General features: G+C 36.3%; 1 protein-coding gene across 1 annotated transcript in view; it reads left to right on the forward strand.

Moving 5' to 3' along the window:
* Window positions 1-8,397: 8,397 nt before the first annotated feature.
* BAM4 (beta-amylase 4) overlaps window positions 8,398-19,271 on the forward strand; it is a 29,950-nt gene continuing 19,076 nt past the window's right edge. Inside the window, exons 1-2 of the mRNA XM_089138066.1 lie at window positions 8,398-8,812; window positions 16,974-17,102. Coding sequence (XP_088994192.1) covers window positions 8,586-8,812; window positions 16,974-17,102 — 356 coding nt within the window. The 5' untranslated portion in view covers window positions 8,398-8,585. The remainder of the gene's footprint in view (window positions 8,813-16,973; window positions 17,103-19,271) is intronic.

The raw sequence follows: 19,271 nt of genomic DNA on the forward strand, positions 1-19,271 counted from the left end.
CATCACCTTATTTTATGAGATCAACTTCTGTAGCAATCCCCACACTCCAGACAGCTTTTTCTAGAGATTGGTGATATACCCAAGGTACATTATGTCACCGAAATATCGCAACATATTCAGCCAAAAATCGGCACATTGCTCAAGGGTGACACGAAACCAAGCATCAAAACGACAACAACCAAAAATCGCTGGAAAATTGCGGAAATTGACGAACCGGCGAAATATCGGCAAAAAATTGAAAGTTTCATTGTCGGCTCTTCACCTTCTCTGACTCCAATGACTGAAAAACCTTACAGCCCTCACCTCTGCAGCATCGCGGGTCTGCAAGTACATTTGCAACCTATTTTCTCTGGTCTCTCTCTATCTCTCTTTCGCACTTTGCCGTCTTTGCGATATCTATCTTGAGTCTTCTTGGGTCTCTTTCTCTCTCTAGTTTCAGGGTGAATCGAAAGCTAGCAATGAGATTTCCCACAATTTTATGGAGTTCTGTCTCCAATCTCTCTCTGTCTCTCTAGTTTCAGGTGAAGCAGCGGGCTAGCAGCAGATTTCCGGTGATCTTATGGAGCAGCGGGCTAGTAGCAGATTTTCGGCGATTTTATGGAGTTCCCAATCTATCTCTCTCTCTTTAGTTTCAGGTGAAGCAGTGGCCGCTAATCTCTCTCTCTCTCTCTCTCTCTCTCTCTCTCTCTCTCTCTCTCTCTTGTTTCAGGTGAAGCAACAAGGCTAGAGAGAGATTTTCGGCAATAGTTCCATCACTTGAAATATCGGCAAAATGTCGCCGTGTTGGTGGTGTCGCCAGCCACCGACATGTGAGTTTTGGCCGACATTTCGAACCTTGCACACAATAAAGTTGTTAACATTGCAAGTCACATTTAAATCTTTTTTTTTTTTTTTGGTAAACAAGTCACATTTAAATCATTACTACTATTTTGATAAAATGAAGAGTGTTTATGATTTGTTTCTTCTACCATTTATAACAACCCATTTTCAAACTTCAAACTATCTATCCATGTGTTAATATTGTTGAGAACCTTGTAGGGGTTTGGTGATTGTTTTTTGAAGGCTGAATTGTTCATTTTTACCCAAATAAAATAGTAAGTAATGATGAAAATGGAAAGACACCACTACTTTCTTTTGTATTCTAACTATGCATTGTTTAGGACCGTATTGCACCACTGGGTGAGTGAACTTTGTGCTAATGATTCTATTATGAGTCCCAGCCTCCTTACCGCCCAAATCCTTTTGGTCCACTCGCAATAAATAAATACATGCCATGTGGTTTCTTTTGAGTTTCCACATAGATTGGAGGTTGGGTTCAATGTCATCCATTGTGATAAGACAACTTTAACTAGTATTCATGCATTCAGTAGATGCCAAAAAAAGGATTTAAATTTTGGGTGAATTGGTAATTTTCAAAAGAATTTCCACCATGTTGAGAAGTCCGTTAGCATGGATTGTTTTTGTTTCATCAAAGGTTTGCCTGCCAATTTGGCGGAGAAATTGCTTATTAAAGAGATCGTTGATAGTTGATACCCATTTGTCATCTGTTTTGAAAGGGTGAGGTTATTGAAAATTGAATTATAATTGTGGAGAGAGGAGAGAGATACTCCCTATTTGTCTAGACATTTTGTAGCATTTGTGCAATATTAACCTTAGTATCCCATATTTCCTCTTTAAGATTTTGGTTTGCAATGGTGGTGGACGGTTGTGGCCATGGATCATACCAAAATGATATATTATTATCATTTCCAATTTGTTGCCTTACCATCTATTGCGGAGGTGGGAGGATATTGCAGATGCTCTTCCAGGACCATGATCCTCCCTTTTTCCTAACATTAGGTGAAAGATACTTGTGTTAGAGAAGTATCTAGCTTCCAGTGCTGTAGACTTGTAGCCCATAGAGAGTGTGGTTCAGATAATAGTCTCCATCATTGTTTCAGTAGTAGTGCACACAGTGCACTATAATGCTCTCACTCTTGGTGACAACATAATCCTCTAATTTCTAATACATATTTTGAAGGGAATTTTCTTTCTTTCTTTCTCTCCAATACCTACTCTCTATTTACTCTTACTCTCCTCCCAAAAGTTTTTAACTTTGATTTTCCCAAAAAAAAGTGAACCATTGCATTTCCTTCTTCCTTGATATTTTGAAATGACTAATTTACCCTTTTGTTTTCACCTCTTTGATCTACTAAAGCGTTTTTTTTTTGTCTCCTTTTTTATAGTAACCTATCATACGTGATTAGGTGTTTTTTTAATCTTTTATTTTTCCCATCTCTTATATGAAACTTTTTATTTTTAGAATTCTATTTATATTTTTGTTCCTTTGGTGGAATTTTCCAAAAGAAGGAGAAATAAAATAAAAATCTAATCATGTTCAATGGATTCTAATGAGAGAGGGAGGAAAAAACAAATAAAAAATACACCTAGCTAGTCAATGATATATAAGAGAGAGAGACAAAGATGAAAATATATATATCAATGAAAAACACAAATGATCATCATCAAAGGTCAACTCCCCACTACACCTCCCATTGTGGAGGTTATGGTTCGATCCTTCCTGTTTATGAGGTTTCTTATTTCGAAAAACATAAAAATTGAAGGACAATTGTTTGTTTCTACTTTCTAGTGATTTTAAGAAACACTTTTGACGCATTTTCTTCAAAGAAAAAGTTGGGTGCGAGCAGGATTCTTTTTTGTTCCCCTTTTGTTGGTTAAAGTGAATTTCTATTACAAGGAAGTGCAAGAAAGATCCAAAACATCTTGATTGCACAATTCGAGAAGTCGAGGAGAAGAGAGGGTCAGCAGGTTTGGCTTGCCACAGACCGAGCATCCTAGCTAGAGAGTGATCCACGTTATTTACACCTTTAGAACAAAAACCTACATATATGCAGGAGGAGAAGAGAGATGACAAATGTCTTCCACTACAAATGCTACTTCAATAAACACAATTTCTTCACCATTAACCAAGTGTACCGAATTCTAGCATTTAGACTACACAATCAGATTAGTGAAGCCTTGTGATAGAAGTAGAACTCTAGGGGAGCTCGTGAAATTTAGCATCCAAAACATAAGAACCTTGTTAAATCGTGGTAGAACTCACCCATTCATTGCTTATTCAACTCTAGTGATAGCATTCGGTTTGGCCAAAAAAGATAGCATTTGGTTTTTCATCCACTTTATTTCCAATGGCTAAATTTCCTCTTCATCTTTTCTTTATCCAATGAAACCCTAACTCTTGTCTTTATGAAAGAAGATCCTAATCTTGCATAGGGGGGCTGGGTCCTTATCTTCGCATCCCCTAATTGTTGATAAAAAAAAATGAAACCCTAACTCTTGTATTTATGAAAGAATAACCTAATCTTCATTTTCCTTATCGAAATGCCGTTAAAGTTACAAAAAAGAAAATGCAAAGCAAAAGAAAAATAAAAAAAGGGGATGTAGAAAGACTCAAAACTACTTTGTGTGTGTGTTGCCAAAGGATCATTAATCTTTATACCCTCTTTATTTGTTTTGGTGAGGGTGGAGGGTGTTATTTGAAAATCACATTTTTGCCCATATGGGCTCAATTGCAATTTACACCTTTGGGCTTTGTGGAGCAATTTTGCACGGTCAGCAGTTATTATCCGTTGTAGATAAGTACAGCCTCCTAGGAACATTTTGTTTCTTTCCATTGGCTCTTTATAAATGGAGAACAAATTAGATTTTTTTTTTGGATCAATACAAACAAACAAATTAGATTCGATAGTGAAAGATATTTTCATTACGACATTATACGCACTATCTACCATTGAATCAGAACATTTTATGTGCAAGTGTGTTGATATTTTGGGATTATTATTATTATTTTGGAGCTGGCGAGATGATATTATGGGGGGTACTCCTAATGGAGTCTTGGATTGTTAACAGCTCAACTAAATTACCATTGGCATTTTTGGTCCTGTTAACTGTTCAACTAGGGACGTGTACCATTGGCATTTGTACTCATATTTTCTTAGTTTACCAAAAATGCCCCCGATAACCTCTATTAAGATTTTTCGGTTTCTTTGTAAATTGTAACCGAATGAATGAAGCAAGCGTGTACGGTCCTTTTTATTGGGTAAGTGGATCATCTCTTTTGACGAAGAGCACTCTCAATCTGTGCTCCCTTAATGGACTTATAACCACAAATTATGTAAGGTCCACCATCACCTCATCCTATATCTGTGGGGCCTCCTGTAATTTGTGTTCAATAGCCGTCACATAACACTTTGTGCACCTTGTTGTGGGAGACAATCTAGACTCAACAATGTGTACCGGTTAAATCGTTCATGATTTAACGGTTTCAATACTCCTCAAAATGATAACCAATGTATGTAATAAATGATTTCAGTATTTGACTTCCCAAAACTATAAATGCATTTGCAAATGATTTTTCTATTTTCATTTACAAGTTTTTCTTTTAATAAACAAAAAAAAAATTCAATTTAAAGAGGAGATAGTGAAACGATGGTTGGTAGATCATAGTTAGAGCTAATGTCAAGATATTATAATTTTTTTTTTTGGTAAACATAATCTGAGATTAATGGCATGTTTGGTTATATGAATTTGAAATATCTTAATTCTCAAATCGGAGATTTATACCCATTTTGATTCTTGAAATCTAAATATTCACATTTTTACAATAAAACGTGAATCTGTAGATTTATGGGTATAAGATGCACTCCTACTATTATAAAAACACCAAACATTTAAATTTTAAACCATGACTCCATTGATTTTTTTTAAGATGAATCTACATATTTCATTCCAAATATTTAGGCTAACCAATCAATTAATTTTATGAACCATAATTTTAAAATTTCTATATTTTTTTAAGATCCTGTTTGGTTACATGAGTCTGAAGATTTCAAATATCTAGAGATTTCAAATCTATGGAGTCATAATTTATAAAATTAAATGTTTGCCTTGTGAAATGAAATACGTGGATTTCATCCCAACCAAAATTTAATTAATTTGATCCATAGATGTGATTTTTGTGAATGTGCCCCAAATTTGAAATTTTTAGCATTTTTGAAAAAATTTTAAATGGATTTCACCCCTTACCCATTTGAAATCTAACTAGTCTTCTTCTTTAACTTTTTAACCTTAACGTGTCAAAAAGGCCTACTTAATCTCTATGATTTCATAAATCTAGAGATTTTTACCAAACAAAATGGGTAGTAATGCCCCATGAGTTCATGAATCGGTGGAGACTTTCGAAGATGCCTTACACCCAAGATTCATGTAACTAAACAAGCCCTAAATCAACTCAAGTAACCAAACATGCCCTAAAAAATTACCCAAAACTTTGCTAAAGCCTTTGATTCTAGGTTCACAGTCAAAATGGTGAAACACAATGGACTACAGTTGCCGTTTCATCGTTGGATTTTTGAGATCTAACTTGTCTTCTTCTTATATCCTACGTGACTTGAGCGTTAACTTCACCATATCAAAAAGGATGTCGGTCCAAAAATGGTCACGGGCCCCGCGGGGCGCGGGCTGGCGAAGGGCAAAAAAAACCACCCAGGGGGTCGTTTGGGGGGGTTGGGGTAAGGCACCAACCCCCCCCACCCCCAACAAAACCAAAAAAAACAACCCCCCCCCCCCCCCAAAAAAAAAAAAAAAAAAAAAAAAAAAAAAGGAAGGAGGTTTAAAAAAAAAAACCCCGCCCCCAACAAAAAAAAAAAGAGGGGGGGGGAAGAAAAAAACCACCAAACCCACTCAAAAAATAAGAGAAAAAAAGGGAGAAAAAAAAAGAAAAATATTTAAAAAAAAAATAAAAATCTTTTTTTTTTTTTTTAAAAAAAAAAAAAAAAAAAAAAAAAAAAAAAAAAAAAAAAAAAAATTTTTTTTTTTTTTTTTTTGGGTGTGGGTTGTTTGGGTGTTAAATAAAAAAAGGAAAAGGGAGGGGGGATTATCAAGTTGTTCGCTTACAAAATCCAGCTTGACAACTAACAGTTACGTTGATATTTCTATGATGTGATGTACTTATAAATGCTTAGGTGTATGATAAACAGCCAAGCTGTGGAAGTAGATAACCTTAATTGATAGTCTTGACCATGCAGATTTGAGCCAATACCAAGGTTTCTCCAAGATGAGGGGAACACTACAAACCCATTTAATAGGCCACCTAAAACACTAAAAATAGTTTCGATCGTTTTCGGAAGTAAAAACATTTTTTGGGTGCTTTGATAAAACTTGATTCTGGAAGCAAAAATATTATCATAAGGGTTTTAGCACAACTTTGTATCTTTAAAATGTAAAATTTCACGAATACCCGTCTCTAAACTCTTTCACTAAATCGTAGCCGGATCGTCTGCGGGACATTTGCGAAAACAAACACAATAACAAATAGTGTTAAAACGGTGTATTAAAGTAGATATTTTCCTAAGTTTCACAGCACAATCTGCTTCATACATCACATGATACAAAACAGTTTTCTTTTTTTGGGTGAAAATATAAAAATAATTATATCAAATGAATTATGGCTAATTTTTTTTGTTTTTTGCAATAAGTGACACTAGAAACTGTTTTTTTTTTCAGTGGTTAACTGGTTATCAAAGAGTTTGGATCATCTCCCTTGATAGGGAGCACCCCTGACCACATTACAACCACAAATTATATGGGACTCACAAGTAAAAAATAAAAAAATATAAAAAAAAAAAATAAAAATCTTAATACCCTAATCCTGTGAGACCCTTGTAATTCGTGGTCAACAGCCATTAGCAAAGCACTCTGTGCTCCCCGTCGTGGGAGACGATCCGGACTCGTTATCAAATAGGTCTTATGACCTTAAGTGAGGCAGTGTAGCTTATGAGTATTAGGCCAATGGAAACAAACTAGATGTGTGATTTATGCAACAACATAGAATGATTGACTTGGCATATCTTCATCTCATATGATTGGATAAAAAAAATATGGGCAACAAGAGCTTTGGGGGCTAAGAACAGAATTCATTAGCAATAATTCATTTTTTTAACTTATTCATTTCTTTTACAAATGAGCATTACCTATACAAACATACTAAAATCTAGTTTTTTTATTTTCTTTCTAATTTTATAATTACATGCTATTTTATATGGTTATAAATAAATGCAAAAATATATAATAATAAAAACCCTAATCCATCTCAATTACTAAATAATGTAAATAGATGGACCAGGGACTTAAAAATCTTCACAAAAAACACTAAAACAACAAATAATGGAATAACATTGTCGACTAATTGTATCAAATGCTTGCATTTATAAAACATTTTTGGAAACTCATAAACGCTCATGTGTAAAGGGGTATCTATTGAACCAATTGGAAATAGGTTGAGCGTAGGACTGTTTTGAAATGGAATCATCAAGGACTTACAACAAGGAAGGGCCTCAATAGGATAACTTTTGAAGCACTTATTAGACACCACTTGGGCAGTGATACAAAGCGCCCAAAAAAATGATGCACATCTACAGTACATTTGGTGTAACCAAACACTAAGAAAATATCTAACCATAGGCAAAGAGATAAACCAACTCTCTCCTACCCCTTTTCCTACTTTGGCGATGATGATACCAATCACATCCAAGCTATAAGTTTGTAATTTAAAACAGGATACAACAAAAGAATGGTTACTTAGTTTGACAACTGGACATATAGGGTCCACTTGTAATGAGACTATGTCGTACACTGGTTGTAGTTTGACATGTAAATGGATCTAATTCGGCTCAGATACACTAGTATTCAAATCCAATTAGCAAAACCATTATTTGAATCCGAATAGGTAGAAATTTAAATAAAGCATCCGAATTCGAATCTGAAACTTTATTGTATATTCAATAATGATCCGATCCGATAAACTATATGACTATTGATTGGTGATTGTCATTTTTTATTTATTTTGATTTATGCTTTCCAATTTCCGGTTACTAATTACCGGTTTCCGAATCCGACTATTAGCCATTTTTTAGAGAGAAGTGTTTAATACTTTACTCTAACCGGATAATTTATGATTTCCGATTATACGGTTATCGATTATTGGTTTCCGAATCCAAATTCAATTGTTTAGTGGACTGATACGGATATTTTTCGGTAAAAGAAATTTCGGATACGGATACCCTTAAACAAATTTGAATGTAAATTTGAAGGTGAATTTCAGCTATCCATTTACAGGCTCTAAATAAAAGTTTCGGATACGGAAACTCTTAAACAAATTCGAATGTAAATTCAAAGGCGAATTTCAGCTATCCATTTACAGCTCTAGTTGTAGTTACTGCTTATAATTCTCATCAAATTTCTCTTTATATTTAAAAAAAAAAAAAAAAAAAAAAACCAACATAATGGTCGGACCGGACGGTCTACAGTTATGGTGTCATCCTCAGGGGCAAACTGGAGTTGCCAATCAGACTCCAAGGGCTGTACACCTGCAACGTTGCTTCGAACTTCGAGGTAATTCTCGTTTATGTCAGAAAGAGAAAGAGAAGGAAATCTAAATCGAACTTGAACTTCGACATGGGAACGGCAGGAATCACCTGGTTGTGGTTCTGAAACGGAAACCTATATTTATCTAGCTAATTGTTTCGATGCTCGAGCTTGTGCGACAGAACGATCAACCGATCAAGATGGCTCAGAATGGTGGAGTCGCGGCAATTTCCTACAAATGCTCTGAGAGGAGAATATACAGTTTCAGAAAAGTTATATTCGACAAGAGAAAAGTTAGAAAGAATCTCAAAACTATTTCTGTTATACCTCTGTTCAAGAAGGGTCTGCATAAATGTGGATCTGCTGTTGGAAATTGCTTCATTTTGGGGTGAGTTCGAACTTTCTACTTATTATTTTTCCCCCCAAAGCTGTTCTATTGAATTTTTATTTATTTCCTGAGATATTCGTGGTAAAGGATTTGTCAGCTGAAAATTTGTTAAACGATTATAGTATTAGTTTATTAAATTAGCCAAATAAAATGGAAAAGGGAAAGCAGAGAGAGGCTTCAATGTGACAGTATCACTTTTCTTTTGTAGTTGTTGTGTCCTGTGTCAAAACTACTGAAACCTTAGAGATATATCGACTTTTTTTTAGTCTATTAGCTACGATATGTCAAATTGGGAAGAGAAAACGTGGAATTAGACTGGATCGATAATGCAGAGAAATGCTTCTGGTTTGCTACTGTGCTTGGCGATCAGTGTTTACTTTTGAATATTTGGTGGTACAAGATAGTTGTTGTCTAATCATGCCTAATCGAGTAGATTGCTGTGCAATGAAGGGACGGTGCATACATAGCATGCTTCTGAAGTTTTCAGAGTGCTTATAACTGGGATTCCACTCCCCCTCCCCCCCACCCCCAAAAAAAGAAAAAAGATTTTTTTTTTGGACTAGCATATAATTTCTCTGACTAATCAATGAGTACCTGGGATTCATATGGCCTTGGTTGCTTTTGAAGGGAAGAAGCTACCTCATCTTTCAGGTAAATTTTCTTTTTGGATCCTCTGGTAGGATCAAATGATCCTTGGCCCTGAGTCTTCCTTCCTATAGCTATCTTTATTCTCTCTAATTGCAGACTCTGAGAAACAGAGCTCTCTAAAGTGAAACAGAAGAAAATATCCTATTCATTTTCCCTTCATTTTATACAATTCTGAGTTGTAAACCATCCTACCATCGTCCCGTACTCCACCTTTTAAATTATCCATTCTTGATGCACTGCAATGTCAGCAAACATTAAGCTTTGTGTTTATATAGGAGCCTACCACATATACTACCATTCTAATGGATTTTTATAGCCAATTTGAGATGTGACTGTGAGACATACTTACACAAACTCTGTTCAACAACAACAACTCAGTCAGATTATTTTATTTGCTAGTTAGGAGCTCTATTCCCATCAACACTCTAGGACTTCCGTTGTAAATAGCCTATCCTATTTGATGGAAGGCTACCATTCAGATTATTAGTAAATTCACTGTCAATTTCAAGCCCCTTTGTGAGTGTTGCCCATTTTGGTAGGTCCAAGATTGAGGAAACCTTAACCCCCCCCCCCCCCCCCCCAACAAAAAAAGAAGAAGAAGGGGATTGAAGAAACAATAAGGCCAAAGATGATATTAAGCTTTGTCCCTTGCTATGTCTAAAAGGACAGCCTTCTATAACTCCATCTTCACTTTATCTAAGCATCCACAAGGCCCCCATGTAGGTGTCTGGCAGCTTGCACTCGATTCCTGTTTTGTATCACATTATTTCTATTTTTCTTGAATTTTCTTTAATTATAGTACTCCATAGAACCCCAAAAACAAGAACCCTTGTATCTTCCAATTTAGCCATCACCTTACCAAAGTTGGAGGATCATATCCCTATACCATTTCCTACATCCATTCCAAGTTCCAGCTTATTCTAATGCTTAAGCTGCCATTTCTCATTTCAAGGAATTTATCCCATATCTTCTCCCATGAGCCAAATATACTTGAAACCCTTTTAAACCTACCCTTTTCTCCTTAAACCAAACCATCCCAATTGAGATTAATGGAAATTTTCATGTAGATGATAAAACAATGACATCCTTTACTATCAATTTCATCTCATTGCAGTCCATATCGAAAAAACCCCCCATAGCCCGCAACCAAAATTTCAAGAGAACTATTCCTGGCCCCATTTGAGTTTGTTCTTATAAAAGATCTTGGAAGAACTGACCCTCATTCAATTGAGCCTGCATCACCTGAACTAGTTCTAAATTTTCATTCCTTGTTTTTTCTTTCTTTCTTTGTGTCCTTGTTTCAGCCACAATAAGTTTTTCTTGTATGTTGTTTTTTCAATCTCAGCATTTGGCTCAATACATCATCACCGTTTGTTTAGTTGGCTAAAACATTTTCTTTTTGAGTAGTAAAGGACTGATGACTCACACAACCCTTTGGGTGCACCTTGTACTTGATCCACTTTACACTATGATCGAACTAAGCACATAAAGTTTTCACTTTGAGATATCTCTTCACAGTCGATTGTCAAAAAACAATGCACAGCTTTATCCCTACTAAATGGGTCCTTTCAAGCATAGAAAAAAATTCGAGGAAAACTCAAGTTTTAACCAAGTGAAAATGGGAAACCTAGGTGGGAAACTGGAAAATTTCGAGGAAACTTAGGATTTTTTCATACAAGTTTCGACAGGTTTTAGGAAGTATTTTAAGGTGGGACTCTACATTTAAGCTAATTAAAGCATAAAGAATACATTGGTTGTATTTTGCTAAAAAAATCAATGTAGATATGTCATTCAATGTACATAACATCAATGTAGAGTTGTTCGAGAATTACACTACAAAACTTAACTACTTAAGTACATAACATTCAATATATAATTTCTAACTTCAAAGCATCAAATACAAAGTAACTAACAGTAAAAGGAAAGTACAACTTAGTGCTAAGAGGACTACCAAGAGTGAAACCATCCTGTGAGCTAAGTACTAATGCCTGTATCATCCTCTCCTCCAACCAACAAACATAGATATCCCATGACATTTTATGCCTATAGTTGTCAAGGTAATCGACAACTGTAACTTTATAAGTTTGGTCATCAACATGCCTAAGAAAACCAGTTTGAGGGAATATGCAATTTGGATAGGGAAGTCCTGATGGAGGGGGTATTTGGGGAAATATGAAAGAAACAAAAAAATTAAAAATTTTGGAAAGCTACAAAGCTTGCAGGAAAAAGTCCCAGGTTTCCATGAAATTTCTCAAGTTTTCACGAAACTTCCCATGTTTCCCACGAAATTTGGGAATTTTTTTTTCTCATGAACCAATTGGTCCAGCTGGGTTGAACAAAGTTTCGACAATTTTCGACTAAATTTCGACTATTGTGATCGAAACTTGGGATTTTTTTCAGTCCCCTAGTTTTTCGTTTCGAGGTTCCCAAACTGGGAAATCTCACAAGTTTCGACGGAATTTTGTTCTATGCTTTCAAGACAAAGCGAAATGATAAATAATAGATGAAGAAATGAGATACAACAAGTGGGAAATAGAAAATGAAAAATGAAAGTAAAGAGGAAATATAACACCCCCAAGAAATCAGCGAAATTTCAGCTACGTGGAGTCAATAATGTGGAGCCTTGCCCTTCAATAGGCTCGAATTGAGGTAATATTTGGCGAAAGACCTAGAGTATGCCTATCCTTCTTTACAAGCTCACCTGTGGCCATTTTAGGCTGCCATAGTTCTTTTTGCTTCTGCAACTTGAATCATATCAGTCCTCCTTATTGGCAGTCCGTCCCTAGGCCTCCATTTCACATGGCAAAACCACCTTAGATGATTCTCAAAGCTTGTTGCTGATTGGGGAAGCTCCCACATCAGCTTTAATACATTCATCCTCATTTTATGCTTCCAAGTTTTGCCATGCTATACAGCCTTCTTAACATCCTCATCTTTGCAACGCATTGCTATATGGTATTTCTTAACTGCCCAATATCCTACCCATACATCATAGCAGGTTAGACTATGATTCTATAGAACTTCCCTTTGAGCCTTAAAAGGAATGTGTTGGTCATGTAGGACTCCAGTTGCACCTCTCCATTTATTTGTCCCACTGCAGTTCTTCGGGAGACATCATGATTTTTGTCACCTTCTTTGTGTAATTGACACCAATATCTGGAATAGTTAAATGTTGGTATCTCTCTTCCCTCAATTCTCACCATGTCATCATCCATCTAGTATGACTTCAGTTACACGTCATATATTGGTTACTAATTTTAAAGCTTCTTGGTTTCAAGATTAATCTCGATATCTCTAACTTAGTGTTGATCCTTGTTTTTGTCTCGTCCATGAAAGGATACCATTGGCTAGAGCATGCACCATGATACTTCGTCTTCTATGGTCTTAGTCAACTCATCCATGATAAACCCAAGCAAATAAGGGCAGGGCTGATCCTTGATGTAACCAACCGTAATTGGTAGTTCCTCACCCTCTCCTATCATTCTCAAACTAGTCATGACATTGTCACACATGGCTTGGATTACCTCTACATAAGTACCGGACACACCTTTTTTGCAAAGACATGCTGGATTAACTCTATAGGGACTCGGTCGTAGGTTTTCTTCTGGTCAATATACACCATATGAGAATCCTATTTGCTAGCTCTATAGCCTTTGTTGAGTCTCCTCAGTAGGTAGATGGCTTCTTTCTTGAATCTACGTGCCATAAAACCTAATTAACTCTTCGTGACATGAATCTTTTTGCTTAGATGGGCTTCAGTAAACTTTTCCCAAAGTCTCATAGTGTGACTTATCAGTTTTATGCTTCTATAGTTATTATAGCTTTGGGCATCACCCTTATTTTTGTAAACTGGAACTAGAATGCTTCTCCTCCAATGATCACCCTTATTTCTTTGAATTTCTTCTCCTATCTGGCCCACAATTGACTTGGTATCAAAACTGGAACCAAGTTGATGGTTTGGGAACAAATTCAGAGTTGCAAGGGAGGAGAAGGAGCACATTAGAAGAGGGAAAGAAGAAGGGTGCTCTGAGGCTCACAGGCATGCATAACCAGTTGTGCTTTCAAACCATATCTCAATTTATGCTATTCATTCTGTTTATAACACTAGGGGTTACATCATATATAAAGAAAATCAAAAGACTCCGTCTAATTAAGATAAATTCAAATAAGGAAAAACTAAAAGAATTACAAACCAAATGTCCTATGCCTCTAACATCTAAAATAAACAGAATAAAATAAATTAAAAAGAATTATTTCCACAGGTGACATAAATTCTGAATATTCTACTAGACCCATGACTGAAACTGGACCAGGTTCATCTCTGTCTGGAATCCCAGTTGAGTTTGCGTTGGCACAAGGCAGCATATCTGTGTCAATCTGTCTGTCACCATCAATTTATGTTGATTGATTAAGCTTTCCTTTTGTTATTCCCAGATGGACACTGAGAGGGGGGGGGGTGAATCAGTGTCTTCAAAAATTCACTTCAATGTGAAGCTTCTTTAATCTCGAAACAAGATTAATTAGAACATTCTCGTAGCTATCAACTGCACAAGGACACGTCCACCAGACAATGTACCACCACTCTCAACTTGTGTAAGATGCATGGTAACAATACTTGTTTCTCTTGGGTTTTGGGCCCACCACGCTTCCGCTGCACTTTTCAGACAGGCTAACAACAACCCTTTATCTTTCTTGAAAGTAAGTAACTACAACCATGTTCCCTTCTTTTCTTTTGCTGCTTCTTCTTCCTTCTCTTTCACTTTCTTTCTTGTTCAGCAAAACAAAAGACTTCTTATTCCCAAGCTTCAGATCTCCAAAGCCAACCAACGTCTTCTGGTTCGACCTCCACGCTCTTCCCAAGCTCCTCAAAGCGTCCTCACTTTTGCTGGAGTTTGCTCTCCTTTTATAGATTAATTTAACTCAGAGTTTGAATCAAACTCAGAGTTCCTATCTGACTTAAACAATGAGTGTTTTAACGTACAAATCAGACTAACTTCGAGATCTCCAAGGAACAATCCCACCGTTGGATTTGAAGATCAAGACGTCGTGAAGCTCTCCTCCAAAAATCGGCTCAATCGGACACTGGATGACCATCCGATGAAGAGGTTGATCAAAATTGGACTCAGAGTTTGAATCAAACTCAGAGTTCCTATCTGACTTAAACAAGGAGTGTTTTGACGTACAAATCGGACTAACTTAGAGATCTCCAATGAACAATCCCACCGTTGGATTTGAAGATCAAGAAGTCGTGAAGCTCTCCTCCAAAAATCGGCTCAATCGGACAGTGGATGACCATCCGATGAAGAGGTTGATCAAAACTGGACAGAGACCCTCAAAACGGGATTCTTGAGTTTTCTTTATTTGAATTGGATTCTTTCTCTCGGAACCTTTTTGTGTGTTGCTGTACCATATCAAAGCCCACTTAAGTTGCCAACAATGACAACACCTTCATTTTAGGCCAATGGAACAACACCTTTGGTATAACCTTACAATCTTTACATGATGAACCTATCTACTTAGAAAGAAGTTTATCTGGTACTATTTTGCCCACTGAAAAAGTTATTAGTTATTTATCAATTCTTTTCAAAGTGTCTGTTTAGTATTGAGACGATAAGCTATGATAAAATCTTACTCATCCAAAAAACAACAAGAAGAAGCCTTGTGGCTACATGGATTCTTGCCTTCCAATCGGCTCTGCTTGAGGCCATGCTAGATTGGAGGCCTAAGCTATGCATATCCTTTTTCACACTTCTCTTAAGGTTACCATAGGTTTGCTCCTAGCTTACCTAAGTCCTTCGGTCTAGATTAAATCACTTCTCTGTATAGGGGCATTTACAGGCCTCTGTTGAACATGCCTTAATAAAATCTAAAACTGAAGCACCCTCAGTCCTATCTCTAGAGTCACGTTCTCTGTGAATTTTTTCATAACCTCTACTGTTAGTTCCAACAGGTCCATTAATTTGTCTCTAAGGATTTTAGTGTTGGTATCGACTATTGTATCAGAGGTGTTATTTAAGAGTTGCATGGTATTAGAAAGACAGGATACAGATGGAAATGGTCAATAAATGGATGGATGTGGTTATGATACATATAAAATTCATTTATGAAGTATACTGTACCTTATTATGCAATAGGTAAATTGATATCCACTTGATGCAAGGATCTGAGTTGTTGATGGGGAAACAAATAATAAGAAGAAGATCTGAGCACCATTCCTCCCCATAAAAATTTTGAACACTATAAGCCCCCAAAACTTGATGAATAGTGAAGATTAGGGTCATTTTTTATATTATATGATTTCTTCCAATTCATATGAAAACCAAAACAAGTTCTCAAAGCCTTCTATTACTCTCAGTTTCATGTCTCAGCCATGAACTTCATTTGTAGGTTTCAGAGGGTCTGTATACCTGATTTGGGCCGTATGGATTGTATTTCGGATATGCACTCTCAAAAGTTAGATATAAACTAAGAAAAAGTTTCAGATGGATGCCTAAAGATACTGATACGACATGATACCTACCAATACTTAATACCCCAGATCTCCCTTATAATAACTTTTTCTGTTTGTTTAATTCCTTGAACTACTCTAGCCATATGTTCCACAAATTGTTTCTTGATGCTTTCATAACTCCTAATTGGGTTGTGTAAGCACTAACTGTATTAATTGTATCTCCTACTACCAAATCTTCTAGCATCTACAACATCATTTGTAAATCTTTGTCTACTATTACTTTCACATCACTTCTATTATTATATTCCACAACATAACATCTAATTCCTTAGCTCTTTTACCCTTTCACTGGTCTGTTGTATACATGTTATGTTAATTCATCATTTTATTACCTTTATTAATTCCAAATTCCTTCCCATTAAATTTTTATGTTCCATGGTGCCAATCTAATTTTATGTTTTTGGACTTGCTTCTTTACCGGCACTCGTCCATGATGTGAGAAGACTTGTGTACTTGTCGTTGCAACTAGTACTAAACTGGTGCATCAATTTCAGGGGATGCTTCAGATAACCTTGCCACTTTCTGCCACACCCTTCCTGTTGTGCAGTGTGTTACTTCTAGGGAATGCCGTAACATGAGGTTGAGATATATACTTCTAGTATCTGTGCAAAAGGGTTTGGCTAAAATTGTTTGACTGCTGTCTACTGACATCACGGACCAACCCTCTTTCTTTATCTGGGATTAGGACTGAGGCATAAATTGCTGGCGGGTTACTTATATAAGCTCCCCCCCCCCCCCCCACCCCCCAAAAAAAAGGGGAGAATCTGTGTTACCATATTTATAGAAATTCACTCATTTGGAATTTTCATTACTACCTCAAACTATCGGTTTTTAGTGATTTGGAAATTTAATGATATGCATACAATCTTTATATCTATGAATTTAGGTGGCTTTGTAGGTGTTCTCTGAGGTGCACATTCTGTTAGTTTCCAAGTTTGCAATTTTCTGAAGTTTTATCATTGTGGAGTTTTAACCGTATGTTTGTATCTGTATAATATGCAGCATGGCTTACAGAGAGAAATCCAGATCCACAATATTGGAGTCCACAAAACATAAGAGGGTTCCTATTTTTGTCATGATGCCTGTTGATGCATTTTGTGTCGATACTTCTGGGATTCCAAGGATTCGAAAGTATGTTACTTTTTGTTGGATTGGCTCATGCTAAATTCTTGTCATTAAGTATAAAAATATGCCTTAGATCAAGGTTTGAAATTTGATATCAATAGTAAATAATCTTGTAGACAGGAATTTTGAGTGTTTTGAACAAATTCTCGGTGATAAAAATAAGTGAGGCTATATAATAAGACACTATAAAAATATGTTAATTCTAGTCAAGGTCAAGTAGAAAACCTCCAAAGAACTAGAATTAGAACAATTGGATACCAAAAATAACAATGGGATCTCAGATTGGTCAAAGAAGAATGACAAGCCGACAAAAGAAAACCAACAAAAATTATCTTGGAGTTAATAACCTGTTGAAGCTGCAGTTGGAGTCAAATGATCTTCTTGTTGTAGAATGGAGCCTCAAATCAGAAAATTATGATCAGCAGAAACAAAAGAGAACGGTTCCGCACTTTAGGGTTTGAAACCCAATATTCCTTCCAAGAATCGTGATGGATGGGGAGGATCCCCGCAGTGTTGATAGATCTTGAACTTGGCAGCAACAGGAAAACCCAAAAGATCGATGTGAACTGTTTGCAGAGAAGCTTCCAGCAATGTTGAACAGCTTTTTGAGATTGACTAGGGAAGAATTAGGGTTTGATGATGAAAATAATCGAAAATGAAAAAATGGGATGGGGAATGAATTTCGGCATCTCACCCTATGCTTTTCTTCTATCCTGTCTCAAAATTTTACATTGAATGAGCAACTTTTCTTTTCATTATAGAAGACTCAAAAACAGACCTAGAGACTGCAAATGAAAGGCCTAGCTCAATCTTTAACTAATGAGGTATCCTAAATCACTAGGAAAGTGGAATGTGGATGAAAACAGACACAAAAATAGGATTCCTAATTAAACTAATGAAGTAAAATCCGGATTTTCCACTTTCTACCAATATTTTAGGCTTAACAGATAGGTAAATTACAAAGTAAATACAGAGAATCAAAGGCGCAACAAATACATAACCCATCTCAGGCTTATTTCTGCTGAAATAAGCCATCTGAATCACTTGTCCACACTTTACATAACCCATCTCAGGCTATTTCTACTGAAATAAGCCATCTGAATCACTTGTCCACACTTTGTTTAGTATTTTGCTTTCAATGAATAGATTATTAGAAACCAAGACAAAAAAAATGATAAGATTCCTGCATCCATGGTCCTTGATACATATGAGGATCCAGCCATCTCAAACTCATAATTTCTGTTCTAAACAGGGCAGTCCTTTTACTGCTACACTTGTTATCAATTACAACTTACAACTTCCTACGTTTTATATCAGCCTATATATATATATATATTTTTATTTATTTATTTTGATGAAAAGAAAAAAGTACATAACACAAAAGGTGGGTGAGTTTGGTTACAAAATTAACATAACTAACAAATAACACTGAAGAAAGAAGGTAGGTAATAGTAAGCAAAAGAGGATCAGAATAAAAAGGCCACGCCTTAGTAGGTGTGGTCAGCAATTTGTCCCATTCAGTGAATTCCAAGAAAACTGAGTCTACTCGCAGATGCAGAGAGGACACTGGTGGTAAGCCATAGTATATGGCCAAAACCAAAACATGGGTCCCATGACGACGATCCGTTGTCTCTTGTTGAATTGAACAGCAGGTCCCTCTTTTTACAAGAGCAAAAATCCTCTTGTTCGGGTGTGGTGGGATGTCTACTATTCCTGCAATAACAAGTGAAGTGTTAGTGAAATGCGCCCATTTGTAAAAGGGGTTAATTGGGCACGTGGGGTGGTGGATGGGTAGGGGGTTTGGTGGTGAAAGGGTGGATTCCAAGGTCTGCATCAACCTGGGAAAATTTTCCTCCTGATCTGATGAATAAGAATGTTTGGAGAGACATTCATATTGCAGAATGGGAGTTGCTACGAGCTTGCCAAACCATATAACAAGTGTTAAGAACAGCATTAAACAGACCTGTGAGGATTTTTTTTTTATCCCAGCGATAGGAAGTACAAAAGTGCACACATTACTCCAAGGCTGTATATGGGTTAAGTGAGTCACACCTAATCACTAATGGGCTGGCAAACCAAATAATGCTGCCTCCAATTACACCCAAAAAACATGTAAAATGGTTTCATCACATTGTTTGCAGACAATACACTTGGCGTTAACTATCAACCACTTAG

Source organism: Hakea prostrata, chromosome 10 (genome assembly GCF_041222555.1).
Source record: "Hakea prostrata isolate BN-2017 chromosome 10, UWA_Hpros_2, whole genome shotgun sequence".
Classification (NCBI taxonomy): domain Eukaryota; kingdom Viridiplantae; phylum Streptophyta; class Magnoliopsida; order Proteales; family Proteaceae; genus Hakea; species Hakea prostrata.